Source organism: Salvia splendens, chromosome 19, assembly GCF_004379255.2.
Source record: "Salvia splendens isolate huo1 chromosome 19, SspV2, whole genome shotgun sequence".
Classification (NCBI taxonomy): Eukaryota; Viridiplantae; Streptophyta; class Magnoliopsida; order Lamiales; family Lamiaceae; genus Salvia; species Salvia splendens.
The window spans coordinates 19,738,460-19,753,957 of NC_056050.1; the positions used below are offsets into that span (position 1 = coordinate 19,738,460).

Genomic DNA, 15,498 nt, shown 5'->3' on the forward strand with positions numbered 1-15,498 from the left:
CATTTTGTTTCTTTATAAAAAATCACATTAGGTTCGTAATACCTCTGTCATGATGTTATATCACTCTTCCGTGAGCAGGACACAATGTCTTGTAGAGTATTGCTTCAATGAAGAAAACAATTTGGACTCCTATTTTTTAAGTCTATGTCCTTCCACTTCACAAGATATTCTTTCCCATGTTCAACTTCCCTGCAAATAAGAATAACTAGTGTCACCATTCGTGCATTGCACGGGCCTGATAATTTTCACAATTTTCACGTAGAAATGATAAGCAATATTATTAGGTGGACTTTAAAAATAAAAAATATATATTGTAGAATAATAAAATATAGATATATGTGAAAAAATATATAGGCTTAGTAGAGAAGAGTGGAAGGTGTGTTTCATCACTCAACATAGGTCACATCTATATAGTATAAGAGACTAAGCTAAATGTAACACAACCGATGTGGGATACTCATATTCTATAACAAATAAACATCTTATTAGAAAACTGATGGATTCATCCATTAAGAGCACTCACAATGGAATGGCAGGTCTCTAGGCCTTGAGATCGGCCTTCATCGGCTCACCATTGCAGGAGAAGGGCCGATGAACGGCCCCTCCCACCTCACGCCATATGCCTAATATCATCGCCTTAATAGAAGATGATATAATAATAATAATAATAATAATAATAATAATAATAATAATAATAATAATAATAATAAAAATTAAAAATAAAACATATTACTATTACAACATATTAATTTGGCATCAAAACATTTAGGTGGGCTTTCAATTTTAGACTTTAATTCAATAATACTACTATATGCATAAAGAAATAACAAAGTATAGTAATATATTTTTAACAATACGTACCTTAACTTCACAGCCACATTTGGTCTTCTCTCCTACACAATTGATACCATTGTTCTGCATCACTCGCTGTCTCTTTCTCTAATTTCTTTCGGTAGTCAAAGTTTCTGGGCTAAACTATCAATCAACCACACTCGTTCTGAGCCATCACATGTCGGTTCTTCACCAATGGTGCATCTTTTTCTTCTTGACAGTGTGGAGGCTCCTAGTTAGAACGGTGCTAACTATATTCGCTTTGACTCTCTTGACCTTCTCGTCCCTCGCTTCTCGATGAGCAATTTCAATATCTGGATAAATTTTTTCTTGTGTCGAGAGTTGATTTTTTTCATAACCTTCACAAAGCAGTGTGATATTTATAGAAGATTGTAGCCGGTATATTGTATACCAATTTATTGCACTTCATAACTATCAAGTAAATTGACTTTAATTTTTAGAATGCAAACCGCCTTATGAGTTTCATAACTATCAATGTAAATTGACTTTAATTTTTAGAACGTGAACCGCTTTATGAGTTTCATAACTATCAATGTAAATTGACTTTAATTTTTAGAACGTGAACCGCCTTATGAGTTTCATTTGCCCAATTGTTACTTTTGATCCATCATCATGTAACTTTTTTTTGTTAAATATGATCAATGGCATTTTGATTAACTTTAAATACGCAGTTTAATACTTTAATTAGTGGAGAATCATTTAATTATACGAGGTTTGCTTCGGTCCTTATAATATTACAGTTACAATATTTTTTTTAATTGCATTAACATTTCAAGCTACTATTAGATTTGCTTGACTTTGTAATATTGCTGTTACAATATTTTCTTAATGTAATTAACATTTCTCAGTTACCTAAATTTCCCTGAAAAACATCTTTGATCTATCTAAAATGCCTTCAAAACTCGTCTTTTATATATTGATAGATTTATTTGATAACATGTGAAATATAGTGCAAAAAAATTAAAATGCAATAGTGATGATGTAGAAATAAAATGAGAAGTGGGATAAGCCTAAAATAGGCCATTCAATTGTAGGGAGACAGACCTTGTTGGTAAAATGCTGATATGGAAATAAGAAAAAAAAAGGATATGCCCTTAAGATAGACCCTATTACCGTTAGTGCTCTAATAAGTCAAAATTGACGAATGAATAAGAGTGGAGAAATTTGGCAAAATGAGAGCAGACAATGGTGGATTCGGAAATTTTTATATGGGGTACTAGATTTAATTAAAGTGATTTGTGCCTAATTGTTCGACCAATTATTTTTATTTCATTCATTAGTTATGAATATTTTATTAGTGAATATCTTTTATATAATAATAATAATTAACAACAAATAAATACTAATACTTTAAAAGAAAATATAATTATTTAAGCAAAGCCATTTCAAAAAATAGAAAAGAAAAAATAGTAACTACTCAATAGCTAAAACATTTGAAAATCTTATCGAGGTATAAATAACTTGATAATAAGATATTTAGAATTTATATAATACTCTATTCGTCCCATAAACATATGGACATATGCTATGTAATGAGAATTAAGATAAAATTGGTAAAATAAGAAAGAATATGAGAAGTTTAGTTAAAATAGTATTAGTGAATAATGAAACCCACATTATTATGACCCACATTATTATGATTGCTTTAATAATGGTATAAGTTGTAAATGTATAGAGGTAATAAATTAGAGATAATTTTTTATAAATGAAATATCTATATTTTTATGAGACAAGGGGAGTAGGATTTAAAATTCTTATATAGATAAAAATATAACTATTGACTTAAATTATCTAAGAAAGATAGTAAAAAGAGAAAAAATAACATATTTTAAACTCTAATATAGATAGAGTAAATACATCTGACTGAAGTAGAGAAAAAAATAAGAAAAGATATGAAGTGTTTTGAGAAAAGCATGAGAAAAAAAAAATAAAAAACTCACCTTATGATGGGATTTGAACTCTGGGCTTAACTATGCCACAATTTAAAAAAATTATGGTATTTAATTAAGATATTAGAATTAGTTCGTGTATCATTTATCAAGTGTTGCTTTATTGCACTTAAAATTTTAATTTAATTACACTAATTACTCATGTTCAAATTTACGATTTTAAAGTGAAAAGTGTAGTAGCATGAGACGGAGGGAGTATCTTTTTATTTAATACATTTTTTTAAATTTATGCCGAAAAGAAATATCTCCACTAATTCATATAAATTTTACTTGTATCCTGGCTTAACATAAACATATTTTTTGCTTATTTTGATTTTGGTTTTTGCGAGCATGTATATTTTCAGTTATAAATAATGGACAAAAAATGTACTTTTGTATAATCTGCTATAAAAATTTTAGATAATGGATAAAAAATGTACCCAAAATTAGGATTCATTTATCAGTATATTTTAATTTCGATTATATGATTTAAAGTTTGATGAAATTGGTGAGGAGTCGAGAGATTTTAATCGCAATATTACTGCCACATTATTATATCACTCAAAATTGTGATACGGAATTACCCAACCCTCGAATCTCTCCCTCCCTTCTTTCCAAGCCATTCTGCAATCATGTTGCTACTACTGTGTGTCTTCGCTTAGTTGCAAATTCCATATTTGTGTTGATTACCCATACGCGATCATTCGCGTTGCCGTTAATCCAATCTTCTGCAACGATTTATAGGAGCAGCCGATCAAATTCGCGAGACTCATCAGCTAGCTTCAGCTGATTCCAATCCTCCACTTGCCCTTGCCCTTGCCCAACCTGGTACGTTCTTCAGCTAAAACCTATAATTAAGCTATGTTTATTATACAGTTTCATGATCTGCTTCCGTATCCTCATACTTTATTTGGCTAATTGCGATATCAGGTCAATGTTTCTGGTTCTTCTCTGATTATATGGATTTTAGCTTTATGCTGATTAAGAGATGCGTGAATCGCGTGATGCTAGTACAAGGCAAATATATTGAGATTATTAACTATTTGGAAATTGATCTGCTACTATAATACGAAAAAATAATTAGTTAAAAACTGAAGGATGCTAGTATATTTGAGTTTTTATTTGAGATTTCATTGATTTAGGTGGTTTGGTGTAATTTGAGGTCTTGAGGGCTTATGCTATGTATAGTATTATATATATATATATATATAGGGTAGTGTTAAACTCCTTTTCTCCCCTTAGATTTAAGTTCCTTCTTAATCTGGACCGTTAGATCTCATTCATCAACGGTCCAGATGATCTGCATTATTACACTATAATGGTGCATTATTAGTCGGTGTGCATTATTCAACTGAAAATCTGCATTATTACACTAGAACGGTGCATTATTAGTCGGTGTGCATTATTTAACTGAAAATCTGCATTATTAAATGACACGTGGCATCAATCTAACCGTCGGATGACAAAATCGTGGGGCTGAGATCAAGAAAGAAATAGGAGAAAATATGGAAAAAGGATTTGAATACAATCCTATATATATATATATATAGTTATAGTATTATGGGAAAAGGTAATCTATATAGTATTCCACGACGTGAGAAAGCTGGTAAAGTAAAATTTGTGGTGAAACTAACATAACATTTGTATTTGTTTGATAATGTACTTTTAATGTGTTAATGTTCACTGAGTTGTAGAAGTTCAATTATCAATCTATTGACTCTCGGGAACTAGTTAATTTGATCTTAGAAGGGTTATGTTTGTAGCAGTAGTAGAAATTGTAGAACTGGCTCATTGTGTTGATGAAATAAGAAGTTTGTTATTTATCAATCTTCCAACCAGCAACTTAATTGAAGTGTTTCTGACTCTTCCTTAGTTTCGTGGAAAAGCAGTGTGGCATATATTTGAGCAAATATCACGAGATAGATGATCCCCTTTAGCTGGAACACATTTTATTGCCCATCTATATAATCCATATTTGTTTGTGTGTTCATTTATTTATACTGAACATGCTTATGTAAGATGGAATTTGTATCAAAATCATAGGTTTAGTATCCACTTAAATTTTCAGTCTCTTTCTGCAAGCAAGGGGAAGATGGCAGACCTGCCTTATCACGTGAGATCTTGCTTGCAATCTGGGAAACTTGCTTTGCTAGCAATTCTCGTCTCAGGGGGGATTGTACTGCAAATACTGGTACTCTTCAATACATTACTATGCATTTGAAGTCAATGGCTCCTTGACACTGGCCATTTAGCCTTGTTAAATACTATAGCCACTTTTTCTGATTGTGTGATAACACTCCAGGCTTGTGCTTTGTACAATAATTGGTGGCCAATGCTGACAGGTATCTCTATTCAGTTTTTCTTTGCTCAAATATTATGGATATACTTTTCTTATAGAATCATCAGTTTTTTTGGCACTGCTGCTCGATATCCAACCCATCTTTTAGGACGATTTTTATTTTTTGTTGGAAACTGGCATAATTGGTGTAGAGGGACCTTGCTTGTTTGTTGCTTAGTCATGTGATCTATTTTGCAAGTCCGGGAAATACATAGATGTTTGTTATTTTCTGAGATTATGACCAAAACTGTGATCAGCTAATGGTGTGTTAGGTATAAGATTCCCTGGGAGATGAACAAAAGAGTGGGAACTGGGAAGTACAGAGAATAGATAGAATCATAGAATACAAGGACGATAAAATTTTGGAATTCGCATATGATTGTATTTTTCACAAGTCATGAAAGGCATCCTGAAAATTTTCTCGTTAAATCAGAGCTGGCTTGAAAACATCCTTCTGAGAGGTAATATTGTATAGTTATCAATGAAATTATGTTTCCACACCACCAGCAGATGTCAGTTTTTTTATTGAAAATTCTTTCAACTTGCTTGTATCTCAAACCTGGGTGGTTGGGATTGACTGTGATTATTTTGAGGCTTCCTAGCTTTCGTTCTGTAAGATAAAAATCCCGAATTTCACAGCTGTTATCTGTAAAAAATGGCTGTCAAAGTATTTATTATTATGACTAGTTTGACTTGATTTGAAATGACCTGAACAAATTTGGCTGGCGATCGAAAGAGTGAACCTCATAAATCCATGTGGATCTTCTCTTACAAAGTTACACCTAATCTTGTGTGCTAGATTCTTGATTGGTAACTATCTATTTTCACGTATTATAGCCCCAAAACTGTATGTCTATTGGGGTCGCTCTGTTTATGGTAGTCTTATAATGTGTTAAAAGTTAAAACTGTATCTGCATTTTCTGAGTGTTCTCTCTTAAGATGCTAGAAGGTTCAAGGTTCTGAGTGTTTCTGTATTTATTTCATTTTCTTTTTGTCACAGTTTTAATGTATGTACTTCTACCGATGCCTTTACTCTTCTTTGCTGGATCCAACGCCTCTTACCTTTATACTGAATCAAGTAATGGGTAAAGTTTTCTTTCCAATCCAATTGTAAATATTACTCTTCTTTCACCTTGTACTTGCCTCCGAAAGACTTTTCTGGGCTTACACTTTGTATTTTGACCCCTGTTACAGTTGGATAGATGCTACTAAGTTTATGACTGGTGCGTCAGTTGTTGGTAGCATTGCTATCCCAGTTGTTCTCAAGCATGCTGGTGTAATTGGTTGGGGAGCATTAGCAATGGAGCTTTCATCATTTTTCATATTTGGTATGGCCATTTTGTGTTTTATTGGGTCGAACGACGATGATGCGTACAGTATGTTTTAAAACCGAAGATCAGAAGCCACCTCCTTGATGTTCTTCTTATGATGCATTGGCCGTGATAGTGGTTCTGGTTTATTTTTTTCATGTCTTCTTGTGCTTCACCATGCCTGCTCTGCTTTGTAAATGTATAAACAATTTGTTTTGCAACCAAAGTTTCTTCAAGGGATCAAGATTGCAGAGGCCGTTTACAAGATATGCTTTCATTTTAGTAGCCCTGCTATGTATACACCTGTTTTCTTTTCATCGTAAATAACTGAATTATGTTTTGACCAACATGTGACTGCTACGATTAGGTCGTCGGCCAGCTGGATCTAGTTGGCTGGAATTTGGAGCTAGGATCCTTGAGCTTAGGGTCCTCCTCTACTTGGAGAGATGGTAGAGGAAGTTCTGGTAAAGTGACCTAAAGTAATAGCTCAGTTAATTGAAACTATGAATGGGGTTTTGATGTTGGGAACTTTTTGATTACCGACATTCCTTTGCTGTTAGTAGATAGTGGAGTTGACAGAGCTTAGGAAATAATGGAATGCAAGACTACAATAACCACTCATGTTTGTCTGCTTGGAATCATGAGGTTAGAGAGAGAGAGAGAGGGGTAATCAAAGAATGTAGAAATAAAGGGAGGGAACCACTCCTGTTTGCAGGGGTGGCACCAGTGGTGGTCCATCCATCAACACCACAATCCAGTGAAAACTGGTCATCATCTTATCCTCCCAAACCTTCCCAATAATAACATGGCAACATGCATCCTTCTTTCCCTCAGTCGGAATTCTTCTTTTTCGTCCAGGAATATATGGACCGCAGATATGTATAAGATTGACGAAGTAAGAAATGAAAGTGCAAGGCGTTGGAACCATTTTCAACGGAATATGGATGGGGCAATCACCATCGCCATCGCCATCGCTATCCGCTGTTGTCGTTCCTGCTGCTCTCCATACACTCGTTCACTCAGTAAGACATTCCACTTTCTGTCTATTGGTTCTTTAAAATTATGGAGAAATAGTATTGGTATAATAAATTAAATAAAGCGCACCACGTGATTGAGCACAGTTAAAAATAGTTGCAATCCAAGCATTCATTGATTTCTAACTTAAAATAAATATTAACCAGGATCACGCGCAGTGCGTCACGCCCATGTCCCTATCCTGTTTGTTTTAACTTTCCCCCTTTTTTCTGTTTTAAGGCTGTGATGAAAGCGACGGACTAATAGTTAGTCGGATTAGTTTATTTGGAGAATCTAGTAATTTACTGATACATCGAAAACCAGATATGGACGAGGCGAGAGAGGATCAGCGGTTGTAACCGAATGACGGAAGAGATTAGTTAGAGGCCCGTTCTTCTACCCTGATGTTCGACGACTCTGTACCATTTACTTAGCATGCATTGTTGTCCCAACGCCAATCTCAAATTTCATTAAAAAGTACAGATTCAAAATAAAAGCACGTTGATACCGCAGCGTTTCTGGCTGTATCACGTCATGATAAAGAGACAAAGTTGCAACTATATAGTTGATAAAATAAGGAATCAGTTTTATCTCTACTACAGAGGAGGCACGGCACTACTGTCTTGTCCGGTTTGTATATAGATGAGTGAGATGAAGTAAATTGAGATATGAAACAGTGGTGGTGGATGTTGGTTGGTGTCCACCTCTTGCGGTTGTTTTAGGCTCTTTTCGATATTGTTTTTCCAATATGGAATTTAAGTTCCTAAATCATAGGGGAGGGACCATTCTCATCGCATTTCGCATTGATTGGTATTTGATCAATTTAGTTTTTCCTTTGTGCAGGGACCACTTCTCCTCTCTCCTTAATTTTGTCTCATTATTTTACCTTTAAGAGTATCCACTATGGTATAGCCGCGGCTATAGCCTCCGTCGGGGCGATCTCGGGGCGGTTATAGTGGAGGTGACGTCCTCCCCAGGGGCGGACGAGGAGTGTAGGCGCGGTAGGCGACGGACGGGCATGCGGCGACTCCGGGGAGGACGCGGCGGATAGGCGCGGCTCCTATAGTGGAGCGGTGCCCGGCGCGGCGGTAGGCGGTGAATTTTTTTTAATTCAATTTAATTCACCTATAAATACACCCCATTCCATTCATTATTTGCACTAGATTAAATTTTCGTTGTATAATTTTTCTTGTACTTTAATACGACGAAAATTTGTACTTTAATTTTAATTTCTTCACGTATAGTCGTTTTCTTCTAATTACGTATAGTCCGATAAATTTATTCATAATTGCTTGAAACATTAAAATAAAAATTTTTGGGCTATTGGTGTTCACCATAGTGGCGGAAACAAAAATTTGGACGGTGGACAAAAAAACTGGGGCTATGGACAAAAACTGGGGTGGGGCTATTTGAGTGTCCGCTTTATAGTGGACACCCTAATAATCACCATTGCAAGGAATGTAGATTATTAAATCAGACAATTTTTAACTTACGAATGGACCACATGCATGTAGAGCCGCCGGAGCCGGAGCCGGACCGCGATTGGTTTTGCTGTTTCTGGTCCCTGTTTGTTGTGGTCCACGATCACATTGACTCGACACATCCGCTATTAGGTGGCGTCGCTATCTTCCTAATTACTCTCGCCTCCCTTCTGTTAACTGTTAATCTTTTCTATTTTATTCTCTTTTAACACCTCGTGACTAAGGTGCGAACGGACTGAGTAAGAGATAAGAGAGCATCAAAACTTAAGGATCTCGTAATTTCTTTTACAAAATCTAAAACTATTATTATACCATGTGATTAATTAGCTAGCAACCCCAACCGCCTTTCCTTTTTCAAATCTGTGATAGTGAAATTTTGTTTTTTCTTCTTCTAGTAAAAGACTCTAGCTCTCACTCTCCTTCGCACATCTAGAGGTATAGAGCGAGATAGAGCGCGCTGTTTCCATTTTCTCTACACCATCTCACCTTCATCTTCTTCATCAAATCAACAATTCTCTGATGGACCATTTATCGCAAGAAATGGCTCTCCACCATTTCAACGACGATCATTTGCCGGATGATGGGGTGCGTACTAAACAAGCCCAACAACAATGACGGCCCATCAGCCCAAAGCCCAAGCAGGAGTATGAGTTCGGCATTACCAAAGAGTTCGGCCTCAGCCTACAGCTCGGTAAAAGCCAACCTATCAAGCTCTGCTCTCAGATCGGCAACCAAAGCAGGAGTATGAGTTCGGCATTACCAAAGAGTTCGGCCTCAGCCTACAGCTCGGTAAAAGCCAACCTATCAAGCTCTGCTCTCAGATCGGCAACCAAAGCAGGAGTATGAGTTCGGCATTACCAAAGAGTTCGGCCTCAGCCTACAGCTCGGTAAAAGCCATCCAATCAAGCTCTGCTCTCAGGTCGGCATCAAGCTCTACTCTCAGATCGGCAACCAAAGCAGTTCGGTCTCAGTATTCGACCGAACAAGGAGTTAGTGGACCCATACAGGATGTCCAACACACCCACTACCACGTGGTGTCAACTCAGGCCACGATCGTAGGCCATGACCTACGCTACATCCACGATCTTAGGCCATGACCTACACGACATCCACGACTTAGGGTGGTGATGCAAGCCACGATCTTAGTTCAAGATATAAATAGAACTTAGATCAGATGGAAGAGGGTTAAGCTCTCTAGAGATAAAACACCATATAGCAAATAGCAAGTTTGTATTTGTAAGCTGTAGAAAACAGATCAAGCAATACAATCTTGCCCTCCCTTTTTCCCGTGGACGTAGATTTACTTCAGTAAATCGAACCACGTAAATTCTTTGTGTCATAATCTTCATTCTCTACCAGCATTTACAAACATCAAAAATTCGCGGATCCATCACTGGCGCCGTCTGTGGGAAACGAAGAACAAAATTTGTGATAAAGCGAATTTTTGATCCATTTTTTCCACCCAAAAAATGCATACCAGATCGCAGAATACCCGCATTCCTGCCCGTGAGAACCCGGAGGAAGCCAATCCATCCCATAGGTCTGGAAAACAGCCTAGGGATAAATCCACCACCAGTTCTCATGGCGAAGGAACAGGCCGCTCCAAAAATCGTCCCACTGAGTCTTCCCAGCAGCCTGATCTGAATGAGGCTGTCAAGCTGTTCTTGGCTGAGAAGCAGGATGAGTTCTTAGCCTTCCTGCAAAAGAGCCAAGAGCCGAAGACGAAAGCGGAGGATTCTCCTTCCTCATCCAGACATGAAAGTCACTACCGCAGTAGTGCCGTGTCTTCCAGGAAGAAGAATCCTCAACCCCGACATATTCCTGTTCTTCCTCGGTACCGGAATCACAGGAGAACTCAATCTCCTCCATACCGACGAGATATCGGATTCGCCGTGTACGGAGCACTGAAGACTCCGTTCTCGGACGACATCACCCGAACTCCCCTACCACAGAACTACCGAACTCCGTCGATGACTTACGACGGGCTCGTGGACCCTCACGATTTCTTGGGGCGCTATCAGTATAACATGGCGAACCAGGGTCTCAACGAGGTCCACATGTGCAAGCTGTTTCCCGAGCTGCTCATCGGGAACGCGAGAAGGTGGTTCGATAGCCTCCCCCAGGGCAGCATCAGATCTTACCGAGATCTAATGGATGCCTTCCACAGGAGGTTCTTTCAGAAAGCGGAAGCCCGAATCACTTCGGCTCAGCTGCTTTCCATTCGTCAAGGTCGCGACGAAAAAATCAGCGACTTTATGACAAGATTCCACAAGGAATGCCTGCAAGTAGACGATCTCAACGATCTGCTTGTCATCTCGGCATTCCAAAATGGAATCCTGCCCGGAGCTCTCTACAGGAAGCTCGTTGAGTGCGGTCCGCAGACAGCTCAGGAAATGTGGGACATTGCGGACCAGTACTCCCGGGCCGATGAGGCAGACCGTCGCAAACGGTCGTTAGACAGCTCATCTTCCCGAGGAGACAGGAGGAAGCCCGATCATAGCGATCAGGGACATCCTCGCCGAACTCCTTTTGGCGATCAGGGACATCCTCGCCGAACTCCTTTTGAAAGGATTCAAAGGACTCCGGTGCAAGACAGATTGGGACCCCGTCTCAATCCCGAGAAGCCGCCCGCTCAGTTCGTACCGCTGAACAAGCCGAGAGCGGAAATTTTCGAACTACACTCTGACCTGTTCGAAAAGCCAAAGCGGATGACGAAATCTGCCGCGCGCCGACCCCAGGATAACTACTGCTCCTACCATCAAGACCACGGTCACGATACCGAGGAGTGCAGAAACTTGGCTGCAGGTATCGATGTTCTTGTGAGGGCAGGGACATTGAAAAAATACCAAGGCAAGCAGTCAAAGAAGAATAAGAAGCAGAGAGGTGCGAACTGCGCTCCTCAGGATCCGAAAAGGCAGCCGGATCCCGAAGACGATGACGAGCCGCAATATGATGGAGTAATCCTGACTATTGACGCTCTCCCTGCCGGGAAGACCAAGTCGTCCCTGAAGTCAGAGCGCAGAGGCTCCAATCGAGAAGAGCCAACGCATAAAAGGCTGAAGCAGGACGAAGTGATTACGTTCTCGGATGCTGATCCCGTCCCGGCCATCTCTCCTCACCAAGACGCCATTGTCATCCAAGCCGGAGTGGCAAACAAACTGATCCACAGGGTGTTTGTGGATACAGGAGCGTCAGTCAGCATTCTTTTTAAAGAGTGCTTCGACAAACTAGAAGTGGACCCAGCTCGGCTCAGCCCGGCTCCGCTTCCCCTGAAGAGCTTCGCCCAGGAGGACACCCGCCCTGAAGGTATTATCAGCCTTCCGATCACGGTGGGGAAAGCGCCTACTAGCTCCAGTACGATGATTGAGTTTTTTGTGGTAAAAGCTCGGTCCCCGTACAACGTCATCCTGGGAAGAGACTGGCTCAACACAGTTCGGGCCGTTTGCTCTACTTATCACCTCACCATCAAGATCCCCACTAAAGGTGGGATAGCGGTCATCCGAGGTGATCAAAAGAGAGCAAAAGAGTGTCTGCAGATTGCGCTTAAAAGTGCCGAGCAATCAGATCGGCATCATCAAGCATAGCAATCACAGCAGCCGGAGTCAGAGGCAAGCGAAATTACCGAAGTCACACCGGAGCCGAACTCAATGACCAGTTCAGTTATACGAAGACGATCCATCCAGAACGGTCAAGATCGGTTTCGCGGGAACGCCTCTACTTCGGGAAAAAACCATCCAGCTCCTCAAGGAGTACAAAGACGTCTTTGCATGGTCTCCGTTGGACATGACCGGAGTGCCCCCCGAGGTAATCACTCATCGTTTAATATTGATCCTTCGGTCCGGCCGATAAAACAGAAGCAAAGACTCTTTGCGGCAGAAAGAAGCCAAGTCATCCATGACGAAGTCCGCCAATTACTAAAAGCGGATGTACTATTCGAGGTGAAGTATCCTTCGTGGGTGGCCAATCCTGTCATGATCAAGAAAAAGGAAGGAGGATGGCGGATGTGCATAGATTTCACCGATCTAAATAAGCACTGTCCCAAAGATTGCTATCCCCTTCCGAACATAGATAAAAAAGTAGAAGCTCTGATAGGCTTTGAAATTTTTTGTTTTCTTGATCTATACAAAGGATACCATCAGGTTTTAATGGATGAGATTGACGCTTCAAAAACGGCCTTCATTACTGATTTCGGCATTTTCGCTTATAAAAAGATGCCATTCGGTTTGAAGAATGCCGGAGCCACTTATCAAAGGATGGTAGACAAGCTTTTTCGGCACCTGATTGGAAAGGAGGTCGAAGTGTATGTTGACGATATAGTCGTCAAGAGCAAAAGCACCTCGGAGTACGAGCACAACCTCAAGTCCACTCTCGACGTGCTCAAGAAAGCCAACCTCAAACTTAATCCCCAAAAGTGTACCTTTTTGGTAGATTCGGGAAAGTTTCTGGGTTGTTGGGTTTCAAAGGACGGACTCAAGGCAAACCCCTCAAAAGTTCAAGTCGTTCAGAACATGGCAATGCCGAAGTCCATACATGACGTGCAAAGGCTAACCGGATGTCTAGCCGCACTGAGTCGATTCCTTTCCCAAGCAGCCGAAAAGCAACTGCCGTTCTTCAAGGTGTTGAAAAAGGCACCAAAGTTCGAGTGGGGAGCCGAGCAGAAAAGGGCCTTTGACGAGCTCAAAAGTTATCTAGCCGAGCTTCCTATTCTCTCTGCTCCAACCGAAGCCGAAGTACTATTCTTATACTTAGCGGCATCGGATCAAACCATCAGCGCGGTGCTTGTACGAGAAGAAGGCCTAAAGCAGCTTCCCATCTATTTTACAAGCCGAGCATTAAGAGGTCCAGAAACCAGGTATCAACCTCTGGAAAAGATTGCTCTAGCATTAGTAAATGCAGCAAGGAGACTGCGGCCATACTTCTATGCTCACAAGGTATGCGTCTTAACTGATCTGCCACTTCGGCAAGTGTTGACCAAACCAGAAGCATCAGGCAGAATCGCCAAGTGGGCTATAGAGTTGGGAGAGCACACAATTGAATATCTACCTCGGAAAGCCATCAAGGGACAAGCCTTGGCAGATTTTCTTGCAGAAGCAAAGTTCGATCAAGCAATTCCTGTTATTGCCGAACAGAAGAATTCTGCCAATGCCGAACTAGCACTGCCCTCGGAATCCGAAGTAGAGCCGCCGGACTGCTGGAGCGGATTCGTAGATGGAGCTTCAAACAAGATGGGAAGTGGAGCTGGTATTTTACTTGTCGCTCCCGACGGACACGAGGTAACCTACTCACTTCGTTTCCTATTCCCCACTACTAATAATGAAGCCGAGTACGAAGCCCTCCTGGCCGGACTCCAGTTAGCGCAAAGTCTGCTCGTCAAATCTCTCAAAGTCCATTGTGATTCACAAGTCATAGTAAATCACATGTTGGGTACAAGTGAAGCTCGTGACGAGAGAATGAAGAAGTATTTGGACAAAGCGCGAAGCATCAGCCGAAGTTTCTCCTATTTTCGGATAATCCGCATTCCTAGAGCGGAAAATAGCCGAGCAGATACCTTAAGTAAGTTGGCCTCAGATCCGAGCTCAAAGGCGGAAGAATTAATGCATCGAAGCATTGATGAAGCCGAGGTACATTCAGTATCCAGCTCGCCGAACTGGATGACGCCGATCTTGCAGTATCTGGATCAAGGACAATTGCCCGAGGATAAGAGAGAAGCTCGGAAGATCACGTGCCGAGCACTTCGGTACGAACTTCATGAAGGGGTCCTCTTTAGAAAGTCTTACCTCCAGCCGTTATTGCGGTGCGTAGGACCAGAAGAGACGGACTACATCCTCAGAGAAGTTCATGAAGGATCGTGCGGTAGCCACATCGGAGCCAGAGCTTTAGCTAAAAAAGTTCTGAGATGGGGATATTATTGGCCAACCATGGTACAAGAGGCAGTGCAGCTCGTCAAGAAGTGTACGAAATGCCAAATTCATGCAAATGTCCCAAGGATGCCGCAGACCGATCTGTACACTATGCAAAGCCCTTGGCCTTTCATGCAATGGGGCATAGACATAGTGGGACCACTTCCTCAAGCTCCTCGGCAAATGAAATTCCTTATCGTTGCCGTGGACTACTTCACGAAGTGGGTGGAGGCTGAACCATTAGCTACGATAACGAGCTCAAAGGCATTAGACTTCGTCTGGAAGAACATAGTGTGCCGATTTGGCATACCCCACATCCTCATCTCGGATAATGGGACTCAGTTCACCGACAAGACGTTCAAGAATTGGTGCCAAGAGCTGAACATTCAACAGCGGTTCACTTCGGTCTCCCATCCCCAAGCAAACGGACAAACGGAAGTAACGAACCGGATTCTGGTGAAAGGGTTAAAAGCTCGGTTAGAACAAGCCAAAGGACAATGGGTAGAAAATCTCCCTCAAGTCCTATGGTCCTACCGAACTACACCCAAAACCTCCAACGGTGAAACTCCGTATAGTCTGGTGTACGGCACTGAAGCCGTAATTCCAGTGGAGATCGGCGTACCCAGTCCCCGAACTCTAAATTTCTCCTCAGAAATGAATGACGACGGACTGAGA

General features: G+C 40.6%; 1 protein-coding gene across 3 annotated transcripts; it reads left to right on the top strand.

Annotated features, from left to right (window-relative positions):
* Positions 1–3,311: 3,311 nt before the first annotated feature.
* On the top strand, positions 3,312–6,693 carry LOC121780407 (vacuolar protein sorting-associated protein 55 homolog). 3 transcript variants are annotated; one of them, XM_042178019.1, is made up of 5 exons: positions 3,312–3,608; positions 4,863–4,971; positions 5,083–5,122; positions 6,119–6,203; positions 6,313–6,693. In XM_042178019.1, exons 2-5 carry the CDS (start codon positions 4,873–4,875, stop codon positions 6,503–6,505), a joined length of 417 nt encoding a protein of 138 aa, XP_042033953.1. In that variant the 5' UTR covers positions 3,312–3,608; positions 4,863–4,872; the 3' UTR covers positions 6,506–6,693. The 3 variants fall into 3 exon arrangements, with proteins under 3 accessions (XP_042033953.1, XP_042033952.1, XP_042033951.1); XM_042178018.1 differs by having other exon boundaries at positions 3,313–3,608; positions 4,824–4,971; XM_042178017.1 differs by having other exon boundaries at positions 3,314–3,608; positions 4,849–4,971.
* The last annotated feature ends 8,805 nt before the right edge of the window (positions 6,694–15,498 follow it).